The sequence below is a fragment of the Tenrec ecaudatus genome, chromosome 13, assembly GCF_050624435.1.
Source record: "Tenrec ecaudatus isolate mTenEca1 chromosome 13, mTenEca1.hap1, whole genome shotgun sequence".
Classification (NCBI taxonomy): Eukaryota; Metazoa; Chordata; class Mammalia; order Afrosoricida; family Tenrecidae; genus Tenrec; species Tenrec ecaudatus.
In genome coordinates, this window is record NC_134542.1 from 77168675 (window position 1) to 77185249 (window position 16575).

At 39.6% G+C, this 16575-nt stretch overlaps 1 protein-coding gene across 2 annotated transcripts in view; it reads left to right on the plus strand.

The window, feature by feature from the left end:
- FAP (fibroblast activation protein alpha) overlaps positions 1-16575 on the plus strand; it is a 103316-nt gene that overhangs the window by 28225 nt on the left and 58516 nt on the right. For both annotated transcript variants that reach the window (XM_075529537.1, XM_075529536.1), the window contains exons 6-10: positions 845-897; positions 8942-9014; positions 9653-9773; positions 10680-10834; positions 13268-13371. In XM_075529537.1, coding sequence (XP_075385652.1) covers positions 845-897; positions 8942-9014; positions 9653-9773; positions 10680-10834; positions 13268-13371 — 506 coding nt within the window. The remainder of the gene's footprint in view (positions 1-844; positions 898-8941; positions 9015-9652; positions 9774-10679; positions 10835-13267; positions 13372-16575) is intronic.

Below are 16575 nucleotides of genomic sequence, written 5' to 3' on the forward strand. Positions count from 1 at the left end.
TTTATTTCCAACTCTTGCATTCCAATGACCAGTAATTATTGATACACCTTACTGTCATGTTTGATCAAGTTTAGACTGGAGAAGTTTGTAAAAATTCTTCAATTTCTTCTTCTTTAGCATTAGTGGTTGATGCATATATTTAAGAAATAGTCATATTAAGTGATTTTCCTTGTAGGCAAGTGGATATTATCCTCTACTGGCAGCATTGTACTGCAGGATGAATATTGAAATGGACTTTTTGCCAATTAATATGAGACCATTTCACGAGCATAATAGAGTATATGATTGTCTGATTCAAAATGACCAAGATCAGTCCACGTCAGTTCCCCAATAGCTAAAATATCTATTGTCAAACCTATTAAGTTTTTGTCAACTTCTATTTTTCCTAAATTCCGTGTCCTTAATTTTAATGGATGCTCAGAGTTGCTACTTCTCATTGTGAGTCATCAGCAAATTAAGATCTTTGAAGCCTTACAACATCAACCTTATTAAAGTTGACTCTGCTTTAAGAAGGTAGCTCTTCCTTAGTCCACCTGAGAGCCTTCCCACCTCAGGGACTCCTTTTCCAGCACCACGTCAAAGAGTGCTGTTCTGCTGGTCACAAAGTTTCCAATGGCCAATGATTTTAGAAGTAGATTGCCTGGGCCTTCTCACTAGTCTGCATTGCCTGGAAGCCTTATTAAACCGAACCATTATGATGGCATCGCTATCATCATCACAGCAACACGCACAAGCCACCAGGATAAGTGGTGGAAACTTGTGATGGATGCTTCTGATATTAATATAGTCTAGAAAATATTTATTTTAAATCATAATTTGTCACTTCCTCTCTTTTTTCTAACAGCTTTGGAGATACTCCTACACAGCAACCTATCACATCTATGACCTTAGAAATGGGTAAAGCTTCATGTTTACTTATTAATATTCCTTAGAGTTGGTAGCTAGACTTTTTCATTCCAAATTCTAGTTTGAGGTTAAGATTGAATTATCTTGTAACTGATATAAGATATAATTATTTTTCCACTTAACATGAAATTTAAGACAATTCTTAATTGGGAAACACTTCTTTTGGGATGATGGATATTTTGTGTTCATATGTCTGATATAGTTTTATGCACATGTATGGTTCAAAATGTTAGTGGAAATTTTTCATTGTCTTTTAATTCAATTTCTCCATGAATTTTCTGAAGTCCCTTCATGTGTGCTGTACAAACACATACATCCACACACATATAGTGAAAACATGCAGAGGAATTATATACGCCCTCTTTATAGGAGAAGAGCTGCATCGTTGGAAGTTGGAGGTAGGCAGAGGAGATGGTGATGCAGATTAAAATTGTGTTGAATGCATGACCTATAAATTAATTTTTTCTGATAGCTATATTGTAAAATAACTCATGTATGATAAACTTCCATAGTTCAGCCACATTGAAAAAATAATTGTATCTACATCACCACAATTACTTCTAGAGAATCCTTCCCACTTCTGTATCTATTACTTGCTCCCCAATTCCCTCCAACCTCCTCCCCACATCCCCAGTGAGACTTAGACCAATTATTGTCTCTATACATCCTCGGCCCCTCTTGTGCGCCATTAACTGAGAAACATATGAGATAGATAGATAGATAGATAGATAGATAGATAGATAGATAGATAGATAGATAGATAGATAGATATAAAACCTGTGTCTCCAAAAAAGAAAATATTTAAAACTAGATCAAATATAGAATGAGTCAAGAGGGAGATCAGATGACCCTCGTTCTATCCTCCTAAGCAGGTTTACAATTGTTTCTGTCTGATGCTGAGTTTATTTGAGTCCCTCCACTCTGGTCAGAGGAGAACCACCAGAGCCTTAATCCACATAGGGAACTTGGAGGTGGATTTTGGCCTCCCACTCTTATCCACAGCTTTCTGCAAATTGGTTGTTCATATATTTTTAATTTAGTCAGTTACTCTTAAGTGAAAAAATTAACATCTCTTAAATTCAGGTGGTAGGTAAATTGTCATCCTATTTTAATCTTTAATTTGCTCCTTGTATTTTTTTTAGGAGCCCTGGTGGCCTAGTGACTACATGTTGGGCTGCAGTTCAAAAGACCTGCAGCTCACAACCACCAGCCGCTCTGTGGAAGAAAGGCAGGGCTTTCTACTCCCATAACAGTTACAGTCTCTGAAACCCTTGGGGCAGCTCTAGGGTGTGGGGAGTCCTCATCGACTGAATGGCAGTGAGTTTGGTTTGGAGTCATGCTATTTGTCTAATTATCAATAGGAAAAACATTAATTGACTTGATGGCAGAACCTGTGTGTTTTACTTTTTGAAACACATACGAGGGGGCACACAAAATACACTGGAATTGTGTGTTTTGTGTATTTGTGGGAAGGACCTATCTGGTCACGGTGAATTTTTTTCATAAAAGCAGTTTCACTTGGACCTCATTTTATATTATGACGGATTTAAGAAAACAGCATGCTGCTGTGAAATTTTATTTCCTGCTTGGGAAAAATGCTGCAGAAACTGTTGTGATGTTGAACACAGATTACAAGGACAGCACTTTGGGAAAAACTCAAATGTCGAAGTGGTTTTCTTGTTTCAAAAAAGGTGAAATGCCGATTGATGACAGACCTCATTCTGGATGTCCATCAATTTCCCAAAAGGATGAAAATGTTGACTTCTCATGCATTTGGAGTTTTTTCTGTCGGGTCACGCTGTTAATCAAGCTTTCTAGTTGGCGGTTCTGAAAAGATAGCACAATAGTATGTGACACAAAAAGCCTGATTTGTGGCAAACCAGAGACCGGTTTTGCCACCACAACAATGCACCTGCTCATGTAGCCATCTCAGTGCACAAGTTTTTGGCAAAAAACCAGCATGCCTCTCTCGCACCACACACCTTACTCACTTGATGTCATTTTGTGCAACTTCTTTTTGATTCGGAAAGTGAAGAGAGACATGAAAAGACAACAATTTGATGGTGTAGAAGAGGCGAAGAAACAAATGAGGGAGGTGCTGTTAGCCATCCAAACAGATGAGTTTGAAAACTGTTTCCAAAAATGGAATCACAGATTTGATAAATGTATTAAATGTAAGGGATAGTACTTTGAAGGTGATAAAGTTGTTTTGTAAAACAATTAAAAGCATAGCTTTGGAAAAAATTCTGTTGTGGGGGGACTTCCCCCTCATATTTCAAATGGAAAAATATTAAAGAATATGCAAATTTTGTGAAGGACTTATGGAAAAAATTTCCGAATGAAAAAATGTATGTGTCTGAAGTGAAGAAGAGGGAGTGTGGGTAACTCAAAATAGACTGGTTCTGTTGAAATTGGAGGATCTGCGCTTGGACAAATGTGAGGTGGTGTAAGGTTTGGAAGGAGGTGAAGCCAGGAAATGTAGGCCGACTAATAATGAGGAAACATTTAAAAGACTTTAGATCCCATTCTGATAGCAGTAGGGAATCACTGAAGGGTTTTAAATGGGAAATGACATGATCAGATTTGCAGTTTAGAAAAATCACTCGGGCTCATTATGGACAATGAATTGGTTTAGTTACTCATCTTAATGTGATATCCTCTTTGCTGTTATATAAAAGGAAAAAAATAATTATATGGCTTGGGGAGGTATTGAAAAATCTTCTGGTCTATTGCCCCTTTTGTCTAGCAAAAACACAAAGCATCAAAAATTATCTATTCTTTTAAATGTCCAAAAAAAGAATAACTCCTGATCTCTTCTCTTTAAACTGTACAATTAAAAAAATAAAAAGGAATCTCTTGTTACAATAGAATCTAAATCCTGCTACTGCTTTCTCCACCTCCTCTGGTAGCCTTGTCATCATTCACTCAGCAAGTGTCTATTGAGCATTTATTATGTGTCAAATACGGGGTAATACAGATGAGATCAAAGAGCTAACCATATTCTCAAATCACTATTAGTGAGGTAAAAACCTTAGTTTCCCCCATACAACTTCTTAGGACTTTAATTATTTCTGTTTTCTTTTAATCATTTTGAATTTCTCCTCATCAACCTAAGTTGAGTTTCGCTAAACTGAACAGCATTTTTAAAGATAATGAAACAAAATATCTTATTCATGGGCTTAATAAACATTGTAGCCCAGAATCATGTTTACTATTTCGCTGTTGTATTCATGGAATCAAGTCATTCCGTTTTCATTCCCCTGCACAATGGTAGTCTGTCTCATTGGTTTACTGTAGAGTAAATACAGCACAATGTAGGGCGTGAGAGATGGAAAACGTGTTGAGACTCAAGACATGACTGTCACTACGTGGAAGTCTTCTACAAGCCTCTGCAGCACATAACAATTTGCCACAGATGTGCTTGACACAATGGATGGATGGATTGTGATGGGAGTTGTGCGAGCCCCCAATAAAATGATTTATTAAAAAAAAGTTTAAAAAAAGATACAGCTAATGGTGTCTTTTCATCTGAAGAAACGAAGAGTTAAAAAAATATAAGACTCCAAGGAACAATTTGTCCAAAGGACTAAGGGACCATGAGGACCACAGCCTCCATTAACAAGAAACCAAAATTAGATGGTGCTTGGCTACCACTATTGATATCTCTAATCAGGAGCACAAATGTCATGGAAGGACCATGAAAAATGTATATAGACAAAAATCCACATCATAAAGAAGACCAGATTTACTGGTCTGATAGAAACTGGTGAACCACAAATAGAGAGGTCTGAGGACCCGGCCCCAATCCCAGTTATGTGGACATAGGCCCCCTTCCTCCAGAAGAATTCACTTCAGAGGACAGCACTGAAACTACAGCTCAGGGAGAGGGACAAGTCTGCTGAGAGCACACGGGAGCAGATGAATGAGAGGGAGAGAAAGTGCAGCACATCCTGGCCCGCCAAGCCCTGAGGACGATATCCTCGTTCAGAGCAACCAATGCACAGAAAGGACCATAGAGCCAGCCCCACTATGAGACACGACATCCCTACTGACCCATAGCACTATGAGGGACAACACTGGAGACGCAGTGCTGGAATTGTGCCCCATCTGACACCATCAGACCGAGGTGAAACCCTAAGGACTTGCAACAGAACAGCAATGGGAGCAGAGCAAAGAAGTCCCCCACGGAATAAAAAATAGACTTTGCCACCAGGGCATAGCATCCCATCATACATGACCAGAAAACACACCTATAGGTCAACAGACAGATCATGAATTATTTATAGGCTTTTCTTTTTTTTTTGTCATTGGATATTTTTCTTATTGTTTTTTCTTTTGTTGCTTTGTTTTGCTCTGTCTAGTTTTTCTCTATATTATTGTCTCTGCATGTCTATCTAGATAAGATAAGCAGAATAACAGTCTGGAGGAGGAAACAATGGGACTGATGGTTCCAGGGGGACATGGGAGAGGGGGGGGCAGGGGAAAGGAAGTGGGTGTTAACAAATCCAGGGACAAGGGAACAACAAGTGATCTAAAATCGATGGCAAGGAGGGTGTAGGGGACCTGGTAGGGCTTGATCAAGGGCAATGTAACTGAGAGGAATGACTGAAACCCAAATGAAGACTGAGCATGATAGTGGGACAAGAGGAAAGTAAAGAGAAATAGAGGAAAGAACTAGGAGGCAAAGGGCATTTACCAAGGTCTAAATACAGGTCTGTACACATGTAAATATATTTATATATGACAATGGGGAAACAGATTTATGTAGATATATTTATAGGTTTAGTATTAGGGTAGTAGATGGACACTGAGCCTCTACTCATGTACTCCCTCAATGCAAGAACATTTTGTTTTATAAACCTGGCATTCCATGATGCTCACCTTCCCTACATGATCACTGAAGACAAAATGGATGCATAAGCAAATGTGGTGAAGAAAGCTGATGGTGTCTGGCTATCAGAAGATATAGCAGATCTGGGGTCTTAAAGGCTTGAAGATAAACAAGCAGCCATCTAGCTGAGAAGGACCAAAGCCCACGTCAAAGAAGCACACCAGCCTGTGTGATCACAAGGTATCGATAGGATTAGGTATCAGGCATCAAAGAACAAAAAATCATATCATTGTGAATGAGCAGGAGTGTGGAGTGGAGACCCAAAGCCCATCTGTAGGCAACTGGACATCCCCTTACAGAAGGGTCATGGGGAGGAGACGAGCCAGTCCGGATGCAGTGTAGCACCTATGAAACATTCAACTTTCCTCTAGTTCTTTATACTTCTCCCCTCCCCCCATGAACATGATCCCAATTCTACCTTAAAAATCTGGCTAGAACAGAAGATGTACACTGGTACAGATAAGAGCTGGAAACACAGGGAATCCAGGGTAGATAAACCCTTCAGGACCAATATTGAGAGTAGCCATACCAGGAGAGTAAGGGGAATGTGGGGGGAGATAGTGGGAACTGATCACAATGATCTACCTATAACACCCTCCCAGGGGGAGGACAACAGAAAAGTAGGTGACAGGAGACATTGGTTAGTGCAAGATATGAAAAAATAATAATAATTTATAAATTATCAAGGGTTCATGAGGGAAGGAGGGTGAAAATGAGGAGCTGATATCAAGGGCTCAATGTTTTGAAAGAAAGAAAATGTTTTGAAAATGATGATGGCAACAAATGTATGCACGTACTTGACACAGTGGATGGATGCATAGATTGTGATAAGAGTTGTACAAACCCCCAATAAAATAATTAAAAAAGAAACTGGTAAACCTTGAATCCCTGGTCCTCAGATATCCTTCAAATCTAGAACTGAATCCACTCCCCAGTATCATATTTCAGCCACGCAATAAACAAGCCATAAACTGCCCAATCAATCGCAGAATGATAGACCATATGAGACTAAAAGGGCAGCATTTGCCCACACTGCCCCCAGTTTAGAAAGGACCAAAAAATGGGGAAGATAAGTAAATGGAAAAGGAGAACCCAGAGCGGAAGTGAGAGGCATGCTGCTACATTAAGAAGATTTCAACTGATACCAAAAAGCAACATGTGTACAAATTGTTTAACGAGAAACAAATTGGCTCTGTAAACTTTCACCCCCATCACACTAAAATATATTTTAAAACATCAAGAAACTACCACAGAGGAAATGAAGAAGGCTCAAGTTTCACGCTCTGGAAGACATGGTAGCATAAAGTACCTTCTCCCACCTTCTCTCCGACTGTTAAAAACGTAGGAAACAGAAAGTGACCGCAGAAGGGACTTGTCAAGACAAGAAAACCCATATGCTGACATTCTTAGTTTGGTACTGTGTTTATGCTTTCATAGATGATTCCACAACATACAGAGAACGAAAGCAGCGTCACAGAGGCAAAGGAACCGCGAGGTCTGGCACAGGCAGGATGGTGAAGTTGTCAATAGCAAGCATCGTTTCTTCTGGGTCATTCGTCTGCTTATGACTCGTTCACAGCCTCGCAGACCTGCCAGGACCTGTGCTCTCATACTGTCCTCTGCAGCCCTGGCCCCACAGCAATGGCAACGGTCTTCTTTAAAGGAGAACACGCTTCCTCCATTCAACAGGCATCGGCCAGTCATGTTCTCCACTGTGGTTTGGCCTTATGCTACACCGTGTTATGTGTTAGATCCATGTAATATGTGGTCCAAGTTTTCCCAGGTGCCTAAATTACAAATGATTTGGTCCAGTTAGACAGAGCTTATTTTGAGGCAAGGAAGTCTTTCTTAGAGCTCTGCAAATGATACCATGGGAACACATCTTGCTTTGCTTTCCCCACAAAGACAGTCTTGATGAAACTATTAAAACAATCTTCAAGGGAAGAAAAGTCAAAACTTAAGCACGCCATCCCATGATTTTCTAACACATAGAAATCGGAACACATTTTCGCTGAAAAGCTACACACGCTCTACAATACAAGTCAGTCAGTGGAGTATCTTCAGGGTGCCATTAAACATCAACGTGAGCTCTCTGGCCAATAGGATATTTGAAATTTCCTCCTGGCTGGAGGGCTTTGGAAGCGTAAGGCAAACTGCCCAGTGTGTGATCTGTTTTTCAGTTTCGCTTGCGATCAGATGTTCCTCTCCTTTTCTGATCTGAAGTCATCTCTCTGGAGAGATTGTCAAATGGCATCTTAGTTTCAAAAATGTAAATGCATATGCATCCACATAGATATGTGGAAGTGTACATATTAAACACGTCAGTGCAATTATAGAATCTCAGAGCTGCAAGGGACTCTCGTGGCCATCGCAATCTGGTCTGTGCAAATTTTAGTCTCAGGGGTGAAAAGACAAGTTTAATTAGGAATCTACCAAGAACTAGTAATGTGACTGTTATGGATGGAATTATGTCCCCCAAATGTATGTACTGTAAACCCTCCCCTTGATGCCCGTGGCGATTTTGTCACGGTGATGAGGCAGGATTGGTGTAGTGGGTCCTCAGCTGTTAGTTCTCCTTTGAAATATAAAAGAGATTAAACAAGCAAGAGTACGCAGGGAGAGAGGAAGGTAAGTGCCAGGACACACAGAGGGCTCCGGGAGTGTGTCTCTTGAGCCAGCACTCAGTATTTGGATTTCTAACCCCTTCACCTGTAAGAAACGAAATTTCGATTTGTTACTGTCATCGCTTGAGTTACACCAGCACTAGGCAGCCAAGGTAGCAGCCTTCAGAAGCCACACCATCTCTTGCCCTCAGGCTTGCTTTTGTTAAAAGGAAGGAGTACTATTAGATCATCTCCCGAGATGTGCGCCTGGTAAATGTGCTCTATAAGCCGGGCATCCAATCCCTTCACCAAATGTCAGAAAACGGAGAGCCCGTGAAAAGTCTGTGGCTTATCCAATGTCATGTAATTGTGTAACCACAATCATTGTTTCCACCGGCATCCCTACATTTTGATGTTTGCGCAACAAAAGTGACATTCTTTTGCGGGGCGGGGGGCAGTTGTTCATTTTCTCTATTTATCCAGAGTTGTTTTTGCTTTTTTCCTCGTTGGGCAGCATCTTTCTTTCTTTCTCTCTTTCTAGGGAGTTTGTAAGAGGAAATGAGCTTCCTCCTCTAATTCAGTATTTTTGCTGGTCGCCTGTGGGGAGCAAATTAGTAAGTGTTTAAATTATAGAAATGTTTAATCTTTTAAATAAAAGAGAAGCCATTTACTTTTGGACTTTGTTTAGTTTCCTTCCCTAAAAGAAAAAAAATGCATTCATGACTATTTTAGTGGTTAAAAATGGAAAGAGTTTTGATAAATTGGAACCCATCTGAGAATTCCGCAAAATCTCGAGCTCATGGATAGATTTCTTTAAATATCGCCGTCAAAAACTTTATCCTTATACCCAGCCAGAATGATCTGTGCCAGAAAGCTCAGGAAAAATATGGTTTTCACAAGTTTCCCAGACTAGCTTCAGACAACATGAAATTTTGTCCAAGTGCCTATTTAAGGACTCTAAATAAAGATTACATGTAGCTGGTTATTAATATTCAGAAGTTTACTTGACTTCCTGTCAATATACATAATTATTTGGTTAATATAACAGCAAAATTTTGTATGTACCTTAAAAATAATAATTGGTGCTATTATAAGTTAGTTTTCTTTTTAATGTTGAAATACTTCCATTGTGAGTCTTTTGCCTCTGGATTTTCACTATTTTTGATGGTTATTAGGTGAATAATTAACACAAATATACAAGCTTCGTTGCGTTGCTTTTGAAATTACTTACTAACCTCACCACCACTTTCAGGCATATGTCTATCAAAACAATATCTATTTCAAACAAAGACCAGGAGACCCACCTTTTCAAATAACATATAATGGACGAGAAAATAAAATATTTAATGGAATCCCCGACTGGGTTTATGAAGGTAAGCTGAATCTAATACTGCTCTCCTAGACTTTAATTTTAAAATAATGTCATGCTTTGAGTAGGATTTCTATAAGGGGGACCTTATTTAGCTGAGTGGTATACTTTCTGAAAACCTCAGGTCATGAACAGGACCTACTTAAAAAAAAAAATCTTGCAATCAGAAGACTAGAATTTATTTTCACAAACACGAATATAACAATGTAATCATAATTTATATTTCCAGAAGCATATAGTCTGTAAGTCCTATAGTATATATTTTCTTATTAATGTTTTTGAAATGAGAAACAATATTTATTCAAAACTACTCATTTGGCTGCATTATTTTATATAAAAATCCAAAGTTTTATATCCCCATCAGTTCTTATTCTAGTACATACCTTTTAGTTATTTAAAGTATTAAAAATAAGATGGAGATTGAAAGAAAATGTAAACGTAATGACTCATAGAATGTAGAACCCAATTGGACTTTGAATGTTCGTTTAATTCCTATCCGTGTGTTTAAAAGCACAAGTACACTTAACTTGATTTTTAAAATATCCTAAGAGAAAAATTAAACTTTCTACATTTATATGACTTTCAAATGAACTCTTTATGCTGCTTTGGGCACAAGAAGACAGAAGCTGCCCTGGAAGGAAAAGTCCATTGTTACTGTGATACTTATTATTTATTCTTTAAATTACATTGCTGATTTTCGTGAATTCTTAACTAGAGCAATTGGTGTTTGCTATAGGCTACACATGTAAACTGCTTTTTTGATCTAAATTATTTTTTAAATAATGGAAGTAAAGCATGTGACACACTAGTATTAAATAGATTACTCCAGTTAATAAGCTATCTCAAAGTGTTTATAATAATGTTAAAATAAAATATCATGGTAACTAACATGCTAGTACTTGTTTTTCAGAGGAGATGCTGGCTACAAAATATGCTCTCTGGTGGTCTCCTAATGGAAAATTTATAGCATATGCAGAATTTAATGATACAGATATCCCTGTTATTGCCTATTCCTATTATGGAGATGAACAATATCCTAGAACAATAAATATTCCATATCCAAAGGTATGTTGAATACACTTAAAAATGCTTTCATTTTCCCGGTATCAAAATGAGCAAGCATAATGATGACTAGAGGTGGGATCAACAAGTTTGGAGAGCTTCTTAACCTTGTGCATTGTAAGGCAAACATTGTACTGGGCTTTATTATTTATATGGACATCTGTTGCCTTGGACATCTGGTTAAACTGGATGAAGTAGTCTTTGCAAAATCCACCGCAGAATCTTTGATGAACATATGGTTTAGATCATGGAGGAAAAACAAGCTTAACATAATTTTAGGTTTTTTTATATTTCATGCTCAAATTCAGGGTAAAGTTATATTTTGCACTTCCCTCTTGAATTCTCATGATGTGAACTAGAACGGGAAACAAAAATGTTGAACTTGATCTTCTTGCCAGGTATTAGATGCTGTGACAGAAGTTATATTCTTTTCCGTTTAGACAAGGCAGGTGAACTCTCTGAAGAGTTTAAGGATAATTAGATATGAGGTAATTCTTAAGTTATGTGCATAACTTAGAGCGTAGATTGATTAGAATGCGTGCTTTCTAACCAGCATGTGCCTAGAAAGAGGAGAGTTGTCTGTGCAGTAGGAAAATGGCCAGGTCACAATGGAGAAGCATCATGGTATCATTTCTTAGAAATTTGAAAAAACAGAGTGTCGAGGTATAAATTCTCCTCTTGCACAAAGAGATGCTAGAATCGAGTTCTTTGTCCATTAGTGAGTTCCCGTATGTAACAAAACCGTGAGGAATGCGGCACATGCACGAGTGGATTTGGAGACAAAGCAAGGCAACTGAAGCGTGAAGAGTAGACAAGACGTATGTTGAGATTGTGGGTGCTTGATGGTAGACTTCTCTCCTTCCTGGGTTTGATTCCTGGCCAGTTCACCTCATGTGTCCTCTCTGAGTCAATGGAAGCTGGTGTGCTGTTAGGACACTGAGGTTTCAGTAGATCGTCCCGACTAAAACCAACTAGGAAGAAAACCCTAATGTTCTACTTTCAAAAACGGAGACGCTATGCGTCCTGATGGTCATATCTGCAACTGATCATGCGGATGGGACCCAACCAGTTGAGATTTTGTTCCATTGTGCATGGGTGCCTGGACGCCATGAGTCTGGAGCCAGCTTGAGGAGAGCTAACAAGAACTAGGACAGTAATATTTATATTCATAGTCGCTTGAGAAAAGACAAAAGATAGAACATGAATGTCTAGATACGTGGTCTCTCAAGGGCTGTGTGGAAAGCCTGAATGTTGGTGAGGGACCCAAGATGTAAAAGAACTTACACCTTTGGAAGGGTCTGTTTGAACAGGAAAACTAGACTGGAAGACTGACGGACACTGAGAGCTAAATCAGGGCCGGCATTTTGCATTTTTTCTTTGCAGACCAAAGTTGCAGAGGGAAATATGTGCTATTAGGCTAAAGGGGAGGACACTGTCAAAGAGTCATGGGATGCCCTGATAAACCTAGGTGTGAAGGAGAGAAATCATAAAAGAGATCGGACAATTCATTAGATGGATGTAAACAGTGTTAAGTCATTTAAGACTCCCAGGACTTTGTGGATTTAAGTCTTTTTACATTTGTAAGAATATCTACTCTGGTAGAAGAGCAGTTTGGGCATGACCTAGACTGCCAGGTGAAGTTGAGGCGTATCGGAGCACAGAAAGGGTAAAACAAACAAACTGCAAATCCCAGAGACACCTTCTTTGGAGGTGAAATTTCTCTAATCTTGGGTCATGGGAACAGTAGTAACGGAAACATCTAGGAGATTTCCTGTTGGGTGGTTGTCCTCAAACAAATGATAGGGTAAATGCAAAAACGATGGCTCATCTAGTTCTCTTTCCATTCTGTCAAAGCAAATACCCTTCTGCGCTCCCATTAGCACGTGCTGAAAGTATTATTGTTATAATTACCCCTATTACAATGAAGGAACACGTTTCCCTCGGAGATCCGAAAAAAACATGATTGATGCCAAAATTATAATCTTATATCCAAAATATTTTTCATATACACTCAAGCTCTCTCATGAAACATTTAAAATATGATTTTTCCATCTTGTTAACAAAAGATTTATAATTGACTGGCAGGTACATGAAAAGGAAGTTCTTATTCATGACATACAACAAAGCTGTTCAGAAGTAACATGGTCAGCATTGCTAACTTATAAAGATAAATTGAAGCTTCTACAAAGGAGAACAACAGTTAAACACTTGGTTTCTAACAAAAGGTGGGCACTCCAAACCCACCAGCAGGTCTGTGGAGAAATATTGGGTATCTGTTCCAGTAAGTATAGAGTATAGGGGAAGTTCTACTCTCTTTCATAGGATGGTTTTGAATCAAAACCCACTTTGCTGCACATAATAACTCCTAATGTCTTATTAAACATGTCCATGATAATTGGAATTAAATGAGCTTATACAGTTCCATTTTCTTGGCAGGCCGGGGCAAAGAATCCTGCAGTTCGGATATTTATTATCGATACCACTTACCCTGGACATGTAGGTCCCAGAGAAGTTCCAGTTCCAGAAATGATAGCCTCAAGGTAATTTCATCTCGGATTCTTCCTCATGCAAACAAAGTGAATTTATTACAAGTCGAAATCTTATTAAAGTTTATACTGCTTTTCTAGGGAGTTTGTAATGAACATATAATAAGTAAAAAAATAAAATTATTATGCAAAATTAAATACTTACAACTTTGAAAATCAAAAGTTTGATTTTATATGGTGGTTAAGAAATACTCTTTTCACATATACATGCAACCTCACTGCTCCGTCGAAGGGATACTTCCATCAGACATAAATATGTAAAGTTCAGACTGACAGGAAGATAGCAGAATTTACACTTGTCCTCAGCCTTGCTTCTTCCTCGTCTGGCCTGCTTTCTCTCAAACTTAGGGTGGTGACCCATACTTATTACATGCCTCTCATGCCTGTCAGCTTGTCATACTACGGTGGCTTGCATGTTGCTATCATCCTGGAAACAGAAACTGTGCCACCAGAATTTCACCCTGCCGAGCAGGATTCTAGAGAGCTGCACGAGTAAGAACAGACTAAGAAAGATCAGGCAATCCAGTTCTGAGGGATCAGCAACTGAGAACGTTATGAAAACCAGGAGAACACTGTCAGAGGGGGCCCCAGGACGAGCCTGTCAGGCTGGAAAGTGCTCAAAATACGACTGGGGAAGAACTGCTTCTTCAAAATCGATTCTGCTTTGGGACTTCAGGTTTAGCAAAACTTTCAGGACCTTCACCTGTTGTTGGGCGTGACTCAAATGGAAACGTTTCAGGAAACGAATGCCCTGCTGGAAGCATTCTGTAGTGTATACCAAGGAATTTGGAAGAAGGTTGCTTGGCTGCCTGGAAAAGTTCCTATGTGCTCATTCTAAAGGAAGATGGCAACACAATAGAAGGTGGAGATTATTTAACAACATCATCAATATCACATGCAAGTAACCTATTCTGAGGATAACTCAACAACAGTTGCAGCAGCACATCAACCATGAGCTGCCAGAAATCCAAGCTGGGGTCAGAAGAGAATGTGGTCCAAGGAATATCATTACTAATGTTAGATAGCTCTTGGCTGAAAATAGAGGATATCAGAACAATATTTACTTGGGTTTTATTTACTACACAAAGACGTTCCACTGTGTGGATCATAATAAAGTATGGATTACATTGGGGAAAATTAGAATTCCAGAAAACTGATTTATTCTTATGCAAAACCTGCATCCACTTTTTGAAACGTTTCAGTTGGCATTTTGTTAATTCTTGGAGCTTTGTTTTCACTCATGCTTTCGATGCAGCCTGGACTTCTTCCTTCAATGCTATCACTTCTTTGTTGCGTTCTAGCTCTTGAGAGCGTTGCATGGCAAGCAGTCCTTTTCGGGTCCGCGTCTCAGCATGCCCTCCATCTTCTCTCGGGGCTTCTTCCCGCATCTATTAATATTTTGTCCAAAGACGAGGACTCTGTCATTGGAAAGGAACAAGGGCATACTGTATGGTTCACAGTCAGAAGTGGGTTGTCCTTTCACAATATTTGTTCAAGCTGTGCGCAGAGCAAATGATCTGAGGAGCTGGACTACATGAAAAAGGAAGAATCGGGATTAGAAGAAGTTTATGATCAACCTGTACTATGCAGACGGCACCATGTTACTTTCTGAAGGCCAAAGTCTTCAGGCAGTTACTAATGAGGATCATGTCATCAGTATGGAGGGCAGCTCCTCGTGAAGAAAACATATATGCTCACAACTGGACCAATAGACAAGATAATAATAAATGGAGAAAAGATTGAAGCTGTCAAGGATTTCATTTTACTTGATTCCACAATCCATGGTCATGGAAGAAGCGGCCAAGAAACTGAATAACGTACTGAATTGGCCCAATCTGCTGCGCAGGACCTCTTTAAAGTGTTAACAAAGTCATAGTTTTTTCAATTGCCTCATATACATGTGAAAATTGGACAATGAATGAGGAAGACTACAGAAAATTCAATACATTTGAATTATGGTGTTGGCGAGGAATATAGAAGGTAACACAGACTGTCCAAAAAACACATCTTTCTTGGAGGAAGTACAACCAGAAAACTGAAAATTGAGGATGGCAGACCTTTTATCAGGAAGATGGGTTTCTGGGGAAGGACATCATGCTTGGTAAAGTAGAGCGCACCCAGTGACTGCAACAATGGCCGCGTGCATGACAGCACTTGTGAAGGTGGTGCAGGACCGGGTCGTGTTGTGTTCTGTTGCACATAGGGTCCCTGTGAGCTGGAGTTAATAACAACAACATAGATGAGGCCTTGACATGCTCTCCCTGCCCCAGCATCTTTAAGTCCCGCCAGATGAGTTCTGATTACAGCAACTTTCAGGCCCCCACAGAACTTCAGCCACCATCCACGTTACCATGGATAAGGTTTGCTTCTGGGTCGCCTTACCATTTACCAGCCCTGAGTACCCATCCCCTCACATCCCCGTGTGGTGTGCTGCTAGCCCCAAAGCTGGGGATTTGCGTTCACCTTTAGAAGAGGAGGTCCATCATCTACCTCCAAACCATGGAGCACCCTATGGGGTACAGCTATTGTCAGTCACACACTAGGCTTTCATGAATCACGAGTAAGCCAAGAATCACTGGTCTTACCAGGTAAAGGCCTGCTTTCTCTTCTCCTGCTCCATGAAGAACAGCTGTCCAGTACTAAAGAGGTGCTGTTAATAGGGAAAAGAACTCTATCCTAGGGCCCTACTCGACCTTGTCAAGGTGAATCCACTCTAGAATGATCAAGATCAACTGTTACTTTTTTAATTGCCTGTCAATCTCCACCGCAATCTCACTCAAAGAAACCTCACCCATAGAGCCAGTTCTGACTCATAATGACCCTAGAAGAGAGAGAGGAAGCTGAGACTGTAGATCTTTCCAGGAGTAAACATAAGGTAACCTTATCACATTAGCTAATATTTACAGTAATGTTCATAATTGATAGTACTCTTAGTTCCATTTGATTGAGAGAAAAGCACACATTGCTATGTAACTAACCCGAGATCACGGAGCCAGCAGTCGCTGAAACCAGGATTTGCCAAGGAAACTCTTTCTGGTTCGGTGGGTTATTTTACAGTGATGTCCAAACTCCTATGGTTTGTTTACAATGGGTTCTCTGTCTGCAAGTTCATCCTTGCAGTCAAGCAATCGCTGCTGCCCTTCACTGGCACCTAGAATGTGTCCAGCACGATTTCAGTTATTTCCTATACATCAGCTC